Raw genomic sequence first — 13316 nt, 5'->3', positions numbered from 1 at the left:
CAATTTCCCATGACTTGCAGCCTTGACTGAGCGACCATCTCTTTCCACTGCGTCACTGACCTCTTCGTTCCTTGGCACCCAGATTTGCCAACCAGTTTTTCATGCAGAATGCTGATTTTCTGCACCTCATGATGTAGGGCAGGGCAGGTCAAATCTTACAAACTTGATTGAGTGTTTTTGAGGAGGTGACGAAGATGATTGATGAGGATAGAACAGTCGATGTTGTCTACATGGATTTTAGTAAAACATTCAATAAGGTCCCACATGGTAAGCTAGTCTAGAAGGTTGTAATCACATGGGATCCAGGGTGAACTAACCAATTTGAAACAAAGTTAGCTGGGTGGAAGGAGACAGAGGGTGGTAGTGGAGGATTGTTATTCAGATTGAAGGCCTGTGACCAGTAGTGTGCCACAAGGATAGGTGCTGGGTCCACTGTTGTTAGTCATCTATATTAATGATTTGGATAACGATGTTGTTAACATGGTTAGTAAGTTGTGAATGACATCAAAATTAGTGGTGTAGTGGACAGTGAAGAAGGTTATCTATGATTTCAACAAGATCTAGATGAACTGGGGAAGTGAACCAAGGAACGGCAGATGGAGCTTAACTCTAACAAGTGCGAGATGTTGCGTTTTGGTAAGTTAAACCAGGGCAGGACTTAAACAGTAAATAGTAGGACCCCTGTTCTATGTTCTATCCTGGTTGATACATCGTCAAGAAACTTAATGAGGTTTGTCAAACTCAATGCCTTTTTCATAAAACACCATGAAGACTTTGCCTAATCACATTATGGTTTGTTAAATGCTCAATGGATTCTCGTATTTTGCAACAGCCATCTGTACATTTCCCTATTTTCTCTCTCCTTTTCTTAAATAACAGTGATACGTTGTTACCTTCCATTGTGATGAGACTATTTCAGAATTCTGGAAGTAGTATCGATGAACACTGATCATTAAACCATCATGGAGAAGGACAAAAAAACCAAGATGATGAAGGGAATGGTGGTTATAGTGTTATGCCGTGGCTATGGTTAGATCTGCTCTAGGAGTAGCTGTGGGCACCACATTCATGTTGGAAGAGTAGAAACATGTTGTATCTTAAATCCTGGAACCAGCATGCAAATTACTAAGACATAACAAAAAAAACCACCTAGGGTTTACATGCCTTGGAATTTAGGAGGTAGAAGTTTTAAAGATATTAAAGGAGTTGATAAAGGCAGATGGTGAGATTAGGAGCAAGTTGTGAGTAGTGGTGGGGGCAGAGGCATAGTAGGGAGGGGTGATGGGGTGGAGGTGGTGGTCATAATCTTTCAGAGCCAGGACTGGGTAGGTAATACCTCCACACGCAGAGGATGATAAAGCTTGGAACTCTGCCACAATATGGTATTTGATGCCTGGTTAGTTGTTTTTAAATCAGAGATAGGGAGATTTTTATTCACTAGAAGGGAAAAAGTAAATGGAATGAGAACACCGATCAGCTGTGATCTCAATGGATAGTGTAACAGATTGAGGGGCTGCATATGCTTCTCCTATTCCTATATTCTTAGAGCCCTATCAAAAATTTTGTATTTGCATCTACGGTATCAAAATGTGAGGAAAATTTGCAATAAAGCAGTATTATGTGGAGAGGATACATCTACAACAGTGTTTCTGCCCTTTAAACATGAGACTAATATGCTTAGAGATAGTAGTTTGCACAGTTGCAGACTGAGGGATTCTCGCCTCCATCAACAAGTACCTTGCGTTTTCGTAGCTTCCCTGATGATTTTGTTAAGTTCTTTCATCTCTGAATCCACTTCATCATAATTCAGTTCCCTAGACTCTACTTTTGGAGCCTGGAAGAAGGAAGGATCCGTGCCGAGGTACGAACACTGTAAGTGACCATTGTCGCTTAAAGTCACAACCACTCCCTTCAAGTCCCTGCACATGAAAGAGATTAAAACATTCAGACATTTAATAAGGCCTTGTACAAAAACTGTACTTGGTATTATAAAATTGCCTGTTTGTTCCACGTAGACATTATGGCCAAGAAAGTACACCAGCACCTCTACTTCCTCAGAATACTAAGGAAAATCAGCATGTCCCCAATGATCCTCACCAATTTTTACAGATGTTCCACAGAAAGCATCCTATCCAGATGCATCACAGCTTGGTATGGCAACTGGTCTGCCCAAGACCGTAACAAATTACAGAGTTGTGAGTGGTGAGCCCATCACAAAAGCCAGCCTCCCCTCCATCGACTCCGTCTACACTTTCTACTGCCTCGGGAAAGCAGCCAACATAATCAAAGAACTCTCCCACCCCGGTCATTCTCTCTTCTCCCTCCTTCCATCGGGCAGAAGATACAAAAGCCTGGGAACTTGTACCACTAGACTCAAGGACAGCTTCTATCCCACTGTTATAAGACTCTTGAATGGACTTCTTGCATGATAAAGATGATCTCTTGATTTCCCAGTCTATCTCGTCATGGCCTTTGCACCTTATTTACTACCTGCACTGCACTTTCCCCACAACCGTAACACTATACTAGGCATTCTGCCATTGTTTTTCCTTTTGTACTACCTCGATGTACTTGTGTATAGAATGAATGATCTTTCTGGATAGCATGCAAACAAAGTTTTTCCACTGTATCTTGGTACACATGCCAATAATAAACCAATTACCAATTTAAGAAAACAAAGACATGTTAATGGGCAACAACGTAAATCTTAAATTAATTTGAAGAATAAATTTCTTGGCTGCCATAAATAACGCTATGCAGACTCTGCTTCTGTATCTGCAAGTACCAGGAACTGGATGCTAGAGAGCAGAACTTCTCAGAAGAAGTCATTATTAAATTATTTATTACTTTGATTCTTGAAGATTGCCGATTTTCACAGCCATATCTCCTGTGCTGTTAAGACCGTATCCAAAGTGAAATAGAATCAAACCATGACCTTTCCTTAATCTCTAGTCCTAGTTTTCTTCACCTCAGAGATTGTATTTTCTGATATTGTGTTCACCAGTGACAGAGTGACATTGTGAGGAAAGATCAAAGACACAGGATCAATTCAGCAAATGGTTAATTCAAGACTGACATCACCAAGCTGATCCTCGTTCAGGACATGATCAATGTGCAAAATTGATCTCTAGGCACAGTGGTGATGGTGGAAAGCTTTGGGTTATTGTCTTATGAAGTAGTACTGAGCAGAATGGGCTTACAGTCCCAGGTGTCTAGAGGGTGAGAGGTAATTCTGAGGACATTTGGAAGGGTGCAGGAATCCACAGTTCAGTGGCACTGTTGCAGGATAAGGTGCGGGTCACTTAAATTAAGAATTTCTTCTCTTAAGAGGGCCACAAATCTTTGAATTTCCTACCTCTAGGGTATTGGGTTTCATGGGGTTTGGATAGGCAAGTGGAATTAGGCCAAAGATCAGGATATCTTATTGAAAGACAGAAGACACACAAGGGGAAGGATAGCTTGCTCCTGCCCCATTGTTTTGAGGTTTCAGAACTGCTGGTTTCCAGCCATCCAATTGCAGACAGTCCTGGATTTACAAGGATCCACATTCTGTGATGTACAGTGGCAGATGTTGCCACAGCAGCCAATACACACCGTCACTGAGCTCACATGGAGTCCAACAATAAGGTCCTTGGTTTACTAGTAATTCCAAGCATTTTGCCAGGGAATCACCACTTAGAAAAGCATGGACTTACTTGGGACAGAGAGCATGGCTTTGTGCGGGAGAGGTCATGTCTCACAAATTTGATTGAGTTTTATTTGATGAAGTGATGAAGATGATTGACGAGGGTAGGGTAGTGGATTCTGTCCATGTGGACTTTATTAAGGCATTTGACAAGATCCCTCATGCCAGGCTGATCCAGAAGATTTAGTCATACAAGATCCACAGTGACTTGGTAAATTGGATCCAAAATTGGCCATAGAAGACAGAGGGTAGTGTTGAGGGGTGTTTTTCAGACTGGAGGTTTGTGACCAGTGGTGGTCCACAGGATCAGTGCTGGGACTTGTGTTTGTAATGCATGATTTGGATGAAAATGTAGGTGGGCTGATTAGTAAGCTTGCATATGACATGAAAATTGGTGGAGTTGTGGATCGCAAAGAAGATTGTCAAAGGATACAGCAGGATATAGATCAGTTGGGAATTTGGGCAGAAAAGTGACAGATGGAGTTTAATCTGGACATGTGTGAGGTGTTGGACTTTGGGAGAACAAATGTAAGAGCAAAGTATACAGTAAATAGCAGAACACTTAGGGCCATTGATGTAATGAGGGATCATGGGATGCAAGTCCATAGCTCCCTGAAAGTGGCAACACAAGTAGATAGAGTGATAAAGAAGGCGTAAGGCACATTTGCCTTCAGTGGTTGAGGCAATGAATACAAAAGTCGGCAAGTCATGTTAAGCCACATTTGGAGTATTGGTTGCCACACTGTAGGAAGGATGTGGAGGCTTTGGAGAGGGTTTAGAAGAGGTTCACCAGGATGTTGCCTGGATTGGAGTGTATTTGCTTTTTATTTTACATAGAGAACAGTGGAACATAGGAACAGGCTCTTCATCTGATGCCGACCATGGTGCCAATCCAAATTAATCCCATCTACCTGCACATGGTCTACATCCCTGCCTGTTCATGTGCCCGTCTAGATGCCTCTTAAACACTGTTATTGTGTCTGCTTCTCCCACTTCCCCTGCCAGCACATTCCAGGCACATACTACTCTGCGTAAAAAAACTTGCTTCGTAAATCTCCTTCAAACTTTTCCCCAAACACTTTAAATCGATGGCCTGAAGTACTTGACATTTCCACCCTGGGAAAAAAAAGTCTGACCAGCTACCCTGTCTATGCCTCTCATAATTTTATGTACATCTACCAGGTTGCCCCTCAGCCTCCAATGCTCCAGAGAAAACAATCCAAGTTTGTCCAACCTCTTTTTGACTAATACACTCCAATCCAGGCAACATCCCAGGAACCTCTTCTGCACCCTTTCCAAAGCCTCCAACATCCTTCCTGTAAATCAGCAACCACAACTGTACACAATACTCCAAACATGGCCTTACTAAAGTTTTATACAGCTGCAACATGACTTCCTGATTTTAATACTCAATACCACAACTGATGAAGGCAAGTATGCCTTTCACCTTCTTTACCAACCTATCTATTTGTGTTGCCACTTTCAGGGAGCTATAGACTAGCAGTCCAAGATCCCTTTGTAGATCAATGGAGAGTGGTAGGTGCCTGGAACGCACTGTCTGAGGAGACAAGTCACTGGTGAAACAAAGCTGCCCGCCTCTGGGGCTTGGAGTTCAGCGAGACTGGCCCTTCATACCTAACCAGCTAGGCGGCAGGGGTCACAGGGCAGTGAACCTGGTCCAGTGAGACCCAGTTCTTACTTTATATTGTTATGAAATAATTGTCAAAGGCAGTGTGGGATGCAGAGTGCACTTCTCTTCAGAAAGATGCATTTCTCTGTGCACCCCATTCTCCACTCTAATTATCGAGACTGACTAAAAATGGTTTCACTACATAATTGAGTCTTCTTCTAACATTATCACCTTGCAGGTAGGTGATCCATACATCTGATCTCTGCATATGATTTGAACCCATTCATGTAGAGAAAATTTAATTCAGTCTCTAAGCAGTATAATGCAGATTTGTCTAAATGGTTTATTAAAACTAATATTAAAACATTATTAAAACATTGCAACTAATATAAAGTACTACAAGTAATATAAAACTTTCCAAGAAACTGCGAATACAAAAATAAAAAGCAACAAGATACCGTGCACTGATATGACCTCCATAATCCAATAATCATACATTGCTTTAACTCCTCATTACAACTTCTACTGACATACATTTCTTCCCAATACTGGCTCTGAAAACCACACAGCCCAGCTCTTTCCCCAGTCTACAGGAGATCATCCTTGTCCCTCATGAGTTGCTCTAAGTTTGCCATGAACACCCCATTTTTATCAAACATAAATCTCACCCATAACAAATGATTGACGCAAATACCACTCTTTTGATTGTACTGCGTTCAGTCCATTCCTTACGTCCCTACATTGTTCAAATTAATTAATAGGTCATCAATTTTCACAGAAATGTTGTTTCTTCTTGCACTTAATTGCCCAACAAGTTAGAAAATCTATGACACAAATGCAGAATATGAAACCTGTGAGAATAATAGCAAAGTTTAAAACCTGATGCAAACAAATACAGCTCACATTCCAATTGTGAAGCAAGAAGTGGCCCAGGCACTGTAGCTTTCTGGCATTGGGACTGGGGCAGGGTGGTGAGACATTTACAAAGTTACAGCTTTCAAGACAGCGTATCTTTGTGATACCCATAATGACACCTGGACTATTTTACTTGTACGTAATGGATAAATGAATGAAGTTCATTTAGTGCATTGCTCCAAAATTAGTCTCCATGTTTTTCCTTAAAACTTCTTGAATAACACTTCTTGGTGGCAGTTATGATGAATCCAGAGATGCAATTTGCTTTAAAGCTGATTTACAAATGAGAAAGCATTAATACTAAAGTTGGCTCAAATTTTACAGCTGACAGCTTATTTTATAAACAACACATTATTAAATGCTTCTGGATTTCAATTCATTTCTTGAAACAAGTTTTGCATGTTATTATTGTCAACTTAATGCAATTGTTTTCAAGACAACCATTTTTGGCAATCAGCCTGAGCTTAGAACTTTGAAAGTTTATAAGATTTTTATTTCAAAATTCTTCCAGTTTGTTGAGCTTTTGTGAGCAGAAAACCAAATCTACCTTACCTAGTGGGTAAAAAAAAATCTGTTGCATCAAATTTCAGTTTATCATCACTCTCGGCTTAGGAGGTCGGTGCCTAAAAGGGCTGTCTGCATTAAGTGAAAGTGGAGATATAGTCTGATAAAAATAAAAGAAAGCCAACAGACTTCAAATAGTTTCATATCTCTTAACCTAACTCCAGCACTGTAATAAAAGAATACTGTCTCTTACATTAGCTTTGCCAAATATTTCTAAAGTTCATTTAGCATGGCATCAGTTTTACTGGACACCCTTGTGACAAAGGCATCTGTAGCATATTCAATGCAAGGCAAAGCCAAATCAATATACTATCTGGTGTGGAGCTATACTATCTTGTTTTTAAAGCTGGTACTAAGGCTAATATTACAAGCAACAATTGAATGATACACGGATTGAAATGACTGGTTCAATGAAGATCTGTTTAAGAAAAAGGTTTGCACAAGATGTACTTGCAGACTACACAACAGGAATTGTAGAACATGGGACAACTCATTTAAGCACTGTTGACAGATTATCTCTTTAACGTGGGGACAATATTGTAAGGTAGGGTACAAGTAGAAAGGAATCAAATGATCCATGACAGACTACAATGGAAAGAAAGCTGCTCGTCAAAGCTCTAGCTTTGGTTGCTGCAGAGCTACTTTTAGATTTGAGCGAATCTTTAGGTTATTCTAGACAAAATAAATCAGCTGCGACATCTCTAACAGATAAAAAGCTGGTACAACATTCTTATTGCTAATAAAATGTTCCACTCCAATCCCTTATAAAGTACCACAGTACTTTCGCTGTTTAATCACTTACCAAATAAAGCTAAATACTGAATAAACAGAAACACACAAATAAGAAACTGGAAAACATTAGAAAGAAGGACTAAATAACTTAATTTGTAATAAAACATTTTTATAACTGGTATGAACAAAATTAAATGGCTATAATTTGCACCTTCAAGCCTGTGCTGTATTAACGATACTCTCAAGTCATCAACCAGTTCTTTCCAGTTAACCACTTCAAAACCCTTGAAAATTTTGAACGTTTCTACCAAGTCACTTAGTTTTAAGAAGAAACAAGTTTCTCCATTCCCTCCCTGTTACAAAAACGACCAGTAATCTTTGGTATCATCTTGGTGAATCTTTTTATGCTATCTCTCATGGCTTCATCCCACTGTAACGCACCCAAAACTGGGCAGTAAAAGTATTCGCCATCAATTGAGAAGATCCACTGCCAGATCTAAGCAACTTTCATGGAATGTCTTAAAAGGTGAAGATGGAGTTAGGGATACCAAGAGGTTTCAGGAGGAAATGTCAGAACTAAATATCAGATTTTAGCCTCCAATAGTAAAGGAACCCGGGATGTGTTCTAGGCTAGAACTGGATGGGAGTAGGTAAGCTTGAAGTGTTACTGGCACAGAAGTTACAAAGATAAGCAGTGAGATCACAATGTGATTTGAAGATAAGGACTGAAACTTTAAATCTGGAGTTTTGCTGGGCCTGGAGCCAATATAGGTGACAAAATATGGCGATGGGTGAATGAATTCAACAAACCTGCCAGAAATATAACAGACCAAGGGTCCAGTGAGAATGAAGAAGGGAAGGAAGGAAATAAGTATTAGCCAAAATAAAAGTAGTACTCGAGATGTTGATGAGCTTAAAAGTCGATGATTCTAAATTGGTAAATTAGTTTATTATTGTCACATGTACCAAGGTACAGTGAAAAACTTGTCTTGCAGACCATTCATTAAGGTCAATTCATTAGAGAAACAAAGGACTGCAGATGCTGGAATCTAGATGAAAAGCACTATGATGCTGGAGGAATTCAGCAGACCAGGCAGCAGAGAAAAGCAGGCAGTCTACGTTTTGGGTCAGGACCCTTCTTCAGGACTGAAGATAGGAAAAGGGGAAGCCCAATATATAGGAGGGAAAAGCAGAACAGTGATAGGTTGACAAAAGAGGGGAGGCAGGGTGGGCACAAGGTGGTGACAGGCAGTTGCAGGTAAGAGATAGTGATGGGCAGGTATGGGGTAGGAGGGGGATGAGTCAAAGGCAAGGAGAGAAAGGGAAAAAAAGGTAGAAAAAAAGAGAGAGGGGCTAGGAAAGGGAAAAAGAGAAGAAGCATGGTGGTGGGGCGGGGGGACGTTGTGGGGAAGGGGGGTGGGGATTACTTAAAGTGGGAGAATTCATTGTTCATGCTGTTTGGCTGCAAGGTTCCAAGAGGGAAAATGAGATGCTCTTCCTCCAGTTTGCACTTGGAATTCTCCTGGCAGTAGAGAAGGCTGTGGACTGATATATCAGTGATAGTGTGGGAGGGGGAGTTGAAGTGACTGGCAACGGGGATATCCAGATCACTGTTACGGACAGAGCATAGGTGTTCTGCGAAACGGTCCACCTAGTCTGCGGTTGGTCTCACCAGTGTAGAGAAAGCCACACTTGGAGCACCAAATGCAGCAAATGATATTAAGGGAGATGCAGGTGAATCTCTGTCTCACCTGAAAGGACGGTTTGGGTCCCTGGATGGAGGTGGTGCAGGGGCAGGTGTTGCACCAATGGCGGGAGCAGTGGAAAGTTCCTGAGGTGGGAGTGGGATGGGTGGGGGTGGGAAGATATGCTTGGTAGTGGGGTCCTGTTGGAGATGGCAGAAGTGGCAGAGAATGATGTGTTGGATACATAGGCTGCTGGGATGAAATGTGAGGACAAGGGGGACCCTATCCCTATTGGGTCTGGGAGAGGTGGGGATGAGAGCGAAGGTGCCGTAAATGGCAAAGATACGGGTGCGAGCTCTCTCGACCACAGTCAGGGGGAAGCTCAGGTTAGAAAAGAAGTTGGACATCTCAGCTGTCTTGGAGTGGAAAGCCTCATCACGGGAGCAGATGTGGCGGATGAGAAATTGAGAAAAAGGGGTAGCATCCCCACAAGAGACAGGGTGGGAGGAGCTGTAATCGAGGTAGCTGTGGGCTGAGTACACTTTCATTAATAACTACAGAAATTTTACATGGAAAAAATTGAGAACCAGAGCTTTGTGCACATAACAACACTATGTGTAGTCAATTATTATTTTCTATGTGACTGTATAAACTACAAGGGGAGGAGGGAGAAACTGAGCTGGAGACAGAGAACCAGCTACAATAGCTCAAAACTTAACTGCCCTAATACTGCTACATTTACACAGAAACTTTGGTATTCCACTGGAGATTAAGGCTCAAGATGAATGCAATTTTTAGCTAGAATACTAATAAATAAAAACATTATGACCAATTTATGTCAGTCCTACCTAAATGTCTATTATGAAGAAACCTTGTATTTCTTGAATTAACAATGAAAAATCATTCATTCAGCTTTTCAGAAATTAAACCATTCAGGTTCAGTCATCCCTCTTCTTTTTATCGAGGAGTATTAATTAGAGACAATCTCCTTCTGAGATATAGAATACACAATTGGTTTTGAAAATATTCGTCATTATTACCATTCTTCACCATGAACCACAAAAAAAGTAACCCAGATAAAAATTCTGCACTACAACATCACTACAAGCAGCTGGGAAACAGATAAGCCATTGTTAGGTGCAGACAACATATATCCTGCTGTACAGCAGGGGCAATGATAGGTTATTGAAGACTGAGATACTCACTGGAAGTTGGCAACTTGTACACACACAGGAAGATGGGGAAGCTGTGCGACCCATTTCAGAGTAACATCTTGGTATACAAGTAGCTTGTTATTGTGGTTTCCAATCAGAATGTTTATTGTTCCTTCCAACACTACAAGGTAAACAACGGAAGAAATAAATTACTTGCTTCCTCAACCAAATAAACACCATACACGATGTAGTATTATATATTCCTGCTTTAATTCACCAGGGATCATTACAATTTACACAAGACAATACAGAGGTTACAATATTTTATGTTTTTTTTATAAAACAACAAAACACTTCAAAACACGAAGTTGGAATTAATTTCTCCTCATGAAGTGCCAGTTTGCCTGGCGCGTGCACGCGCACACACACAACTAGGATTGGAGTTTCGTGTTTTTTTGATAAATCTGCAATGGTGTCTGGAACAAGCATCATGTGACTTTCAAACCAAGTCTGTTAGAGCATCTCCTCAAACTAGTTTTATTTTCCTGAGTTGGCTACTGACCCTTCAGAAAACATTTTTTGTATTTTAAATGAGAATTCTTGCCAGATTCTAAGTATACAACATTTATATACAGTCTGATTTATACAAACCATTTGCACTATATAGTTTACAACTATTATGACAAAAAATGACAGAACGTCAATGGGCCTAGTAAATCCTCTGGGCAAAGAAGAAATATCATTTACATTTGAATCATTTTCTAACCACCACCCAATACCAAGGCACCTGAAGTTCCAAACAAATGAAAACCTTTCTTCGGTGGAACATACATAAATCAAATAACTAAAAAACATCTGAGAAAATTATAATAGGAACAATGATGAATGCCATACAAGTAGAATGCTGGAGAAAGAAAACAAACAAACCTTATTGTGTAGAAATAATAAAAGTGCAAATGCTACAGCAAGCAATTTAAGTATTAATCCTGAAAATAAAGGCATCTTAACTGGTCTCCCCATTGCCTTTCCTTTTCACTAGTTCCCCAATTCAGTACACAGCTGGCTAATTTTAGAGAGCATTGAACGGCAGGGGTGCCACCTTGTGGACAAGATGTAAAATTGAAATCCGCTGTGGGCATGCACCTTTATAAGCACACTGACTGCAGTTAAATGATTGCCTGCAATGTGTTTTGGGACTTTCTGATGATATGCGAGTGTTACACAAGTTCAAGTTCTTTCTGGGCTGTCACTATTGACCTCACAATCCACCTCCCTATGGCCTTGGACCTTATTGTCTACCTGCACTGCACTTTCTCTGCAACTATTCTGCATTCTGTTATTGTTTTCCTTTGTACTACCTCAATGCACTGATGTGATGAAATGATCTGTATGGATGACATGCAAAACAAAGATTTTCACTGTACCTTGGTACATGTGACAATAATAAACCAATTTACAATAATCTTATTTTCCTGTGACAAGCAATACCTTGAAAACATCTCTATCAGTACAGCTGGAAAGGCTCATTTGCTCTATATAACTATACTGCACGGAAACAGATTCTTCAGCCCAACTCATCCTTGTCAACCAAGATGCTTACCTTAGCTAGTCCCATTTGCCAGCCTTTGGCCCATATCTCTCTAAATATTTTCTATTAGTGTACCTGCCCAAATGTCTTTCAAACACTGTAATTGTACCCACCTCTACCATTTCCTCCGACAGCTTGTTCCACATACCCACCACTCTGTGTGGAAAAACTTACCTGTCAGGCCCCCTTTAAATCTTTCCCTCTCACCTTAAGTCTATGCTCTCCAGTTTTAGACTCCCCTACTCTAGGAAAAAGACTACGACAATTCACCTTATCTCTTCCCCTCATGATTTTATAAACGTCTATCAGGTCACCCCTCAGTCTCCTATGTTGCAGGGAAAAAAGTAATTTGGTTTATCATTGTCACATGTACCAAGATATGGTGAAAAACTGTCTTGCATGCCATCCATACAGATCATCTCATTACAACAGTGCATTGAGGTAGTACACGGTAAAGTAACAATAGAATGCAGAATAAAGTGTTACGCAGAGTGCAGTGCAGGCAGACAATAAGGTGCAAGGTCATAACGAGGTAGATTGTGAAGTCAAGTTCATCTTATCGTACTAGGGGAACCATTCAAGTCTTATAACAGCGGAATAGAAGCTGTCCTTGAGCCTGGTGGTACGTGCTTTCAGGCTTTTGTATCTTCTGCCCGATGGGGGGGGGGGGGGGGGGGGGGGGGGGGGGGGGGGGGGGGGGGGGGGGGGGGGGGGGGTGGGAATGAAGAGAGAGAATGTTGGGGAGGGTGGGGTATTGGATTATGTTGTGTTCTGCTTTACAAGGCAGCGAGAGTATAGACAGTGTCCATGGAGAGGAAGCTGGTTTTCGTGATGTGCTGAGCTGAGCTGTGTCCACAACTCTCTGCAGTTTCTTGTGGTCTCAGGCAAAGCAGTTGCCATACCAAGCTGTGATGCATCTGGATAGGATGCTTTCTATGGTGCATTAATAAAAATGGTGAGGGACATGCCAAATTTCTTTAGCTCCTGAGGAAGTGAGGCACTGGTGAGCTTTCTTGGCTGTGGCGTCTACGTGGTTGGACCAGAACAGGCTATAGGTGATGTTCACTCTGAGGAACTTGAAGCTTTCAACCCTAACGACCTCAGCATCATTGATGTAATCAGAATCATGTGCATCACCCCCCTTTCTGAAGTCAATGACCAGCTCTTTTCCCAGCCTATCCACCTTGTCCTTATAACTCAAGCCCTCCAGTCACAGTAACATTCCTCGTGCATTTTTCTGTACCCTTTCCAGCTTAGTGACAACTTCCTATAGCTAGATGACCAGAAATGCACACAACACTCAAGGTGTGGTCTCACCAGTGTCTTGTACGGTTGCAACATGACATCCCAACTCTTGTACTCA

The 13316-nt window shown here is 41.2% G+C and overlaps 1 protein-coding gene across 1 annotated transcript in view; it reads right to left on the bottom strand.

Moving 5' to 3' along the window:
- bbs9 (Bardet-Biedl syndrome 9) overlaps positions 1-13316 on the bottom strand; it is a 264843-nt gene that overhangs the window by 231348 nt on the left and 20179 nt on the right. The window contains 2 exon segments of the mRNA XM_052023724.1: positions 1738-1919; positions 10417-10546. Coding sequence (XP_051879684.1) covers positions 1738-1919; positions 10417-10546 — 312 coding nt within the window.

Source organism: Pristis pectinata, chromosome 9 (assembly GCF_009764475.1).
Source record: "Pristis pectinata isolate sPriPec2 chromosome 9, sPriPec2.1.pri, whole genome shotgun sequence".
NCBI lineage: Eukaryota > Metazoa > Chordata > Chondrichthyes > Rhinopristiformes > Pristidae > Pristis > Pristis pectinata.
This window is presented reverse-complemented; position numbering and strand designations above follow the sequence as displayed.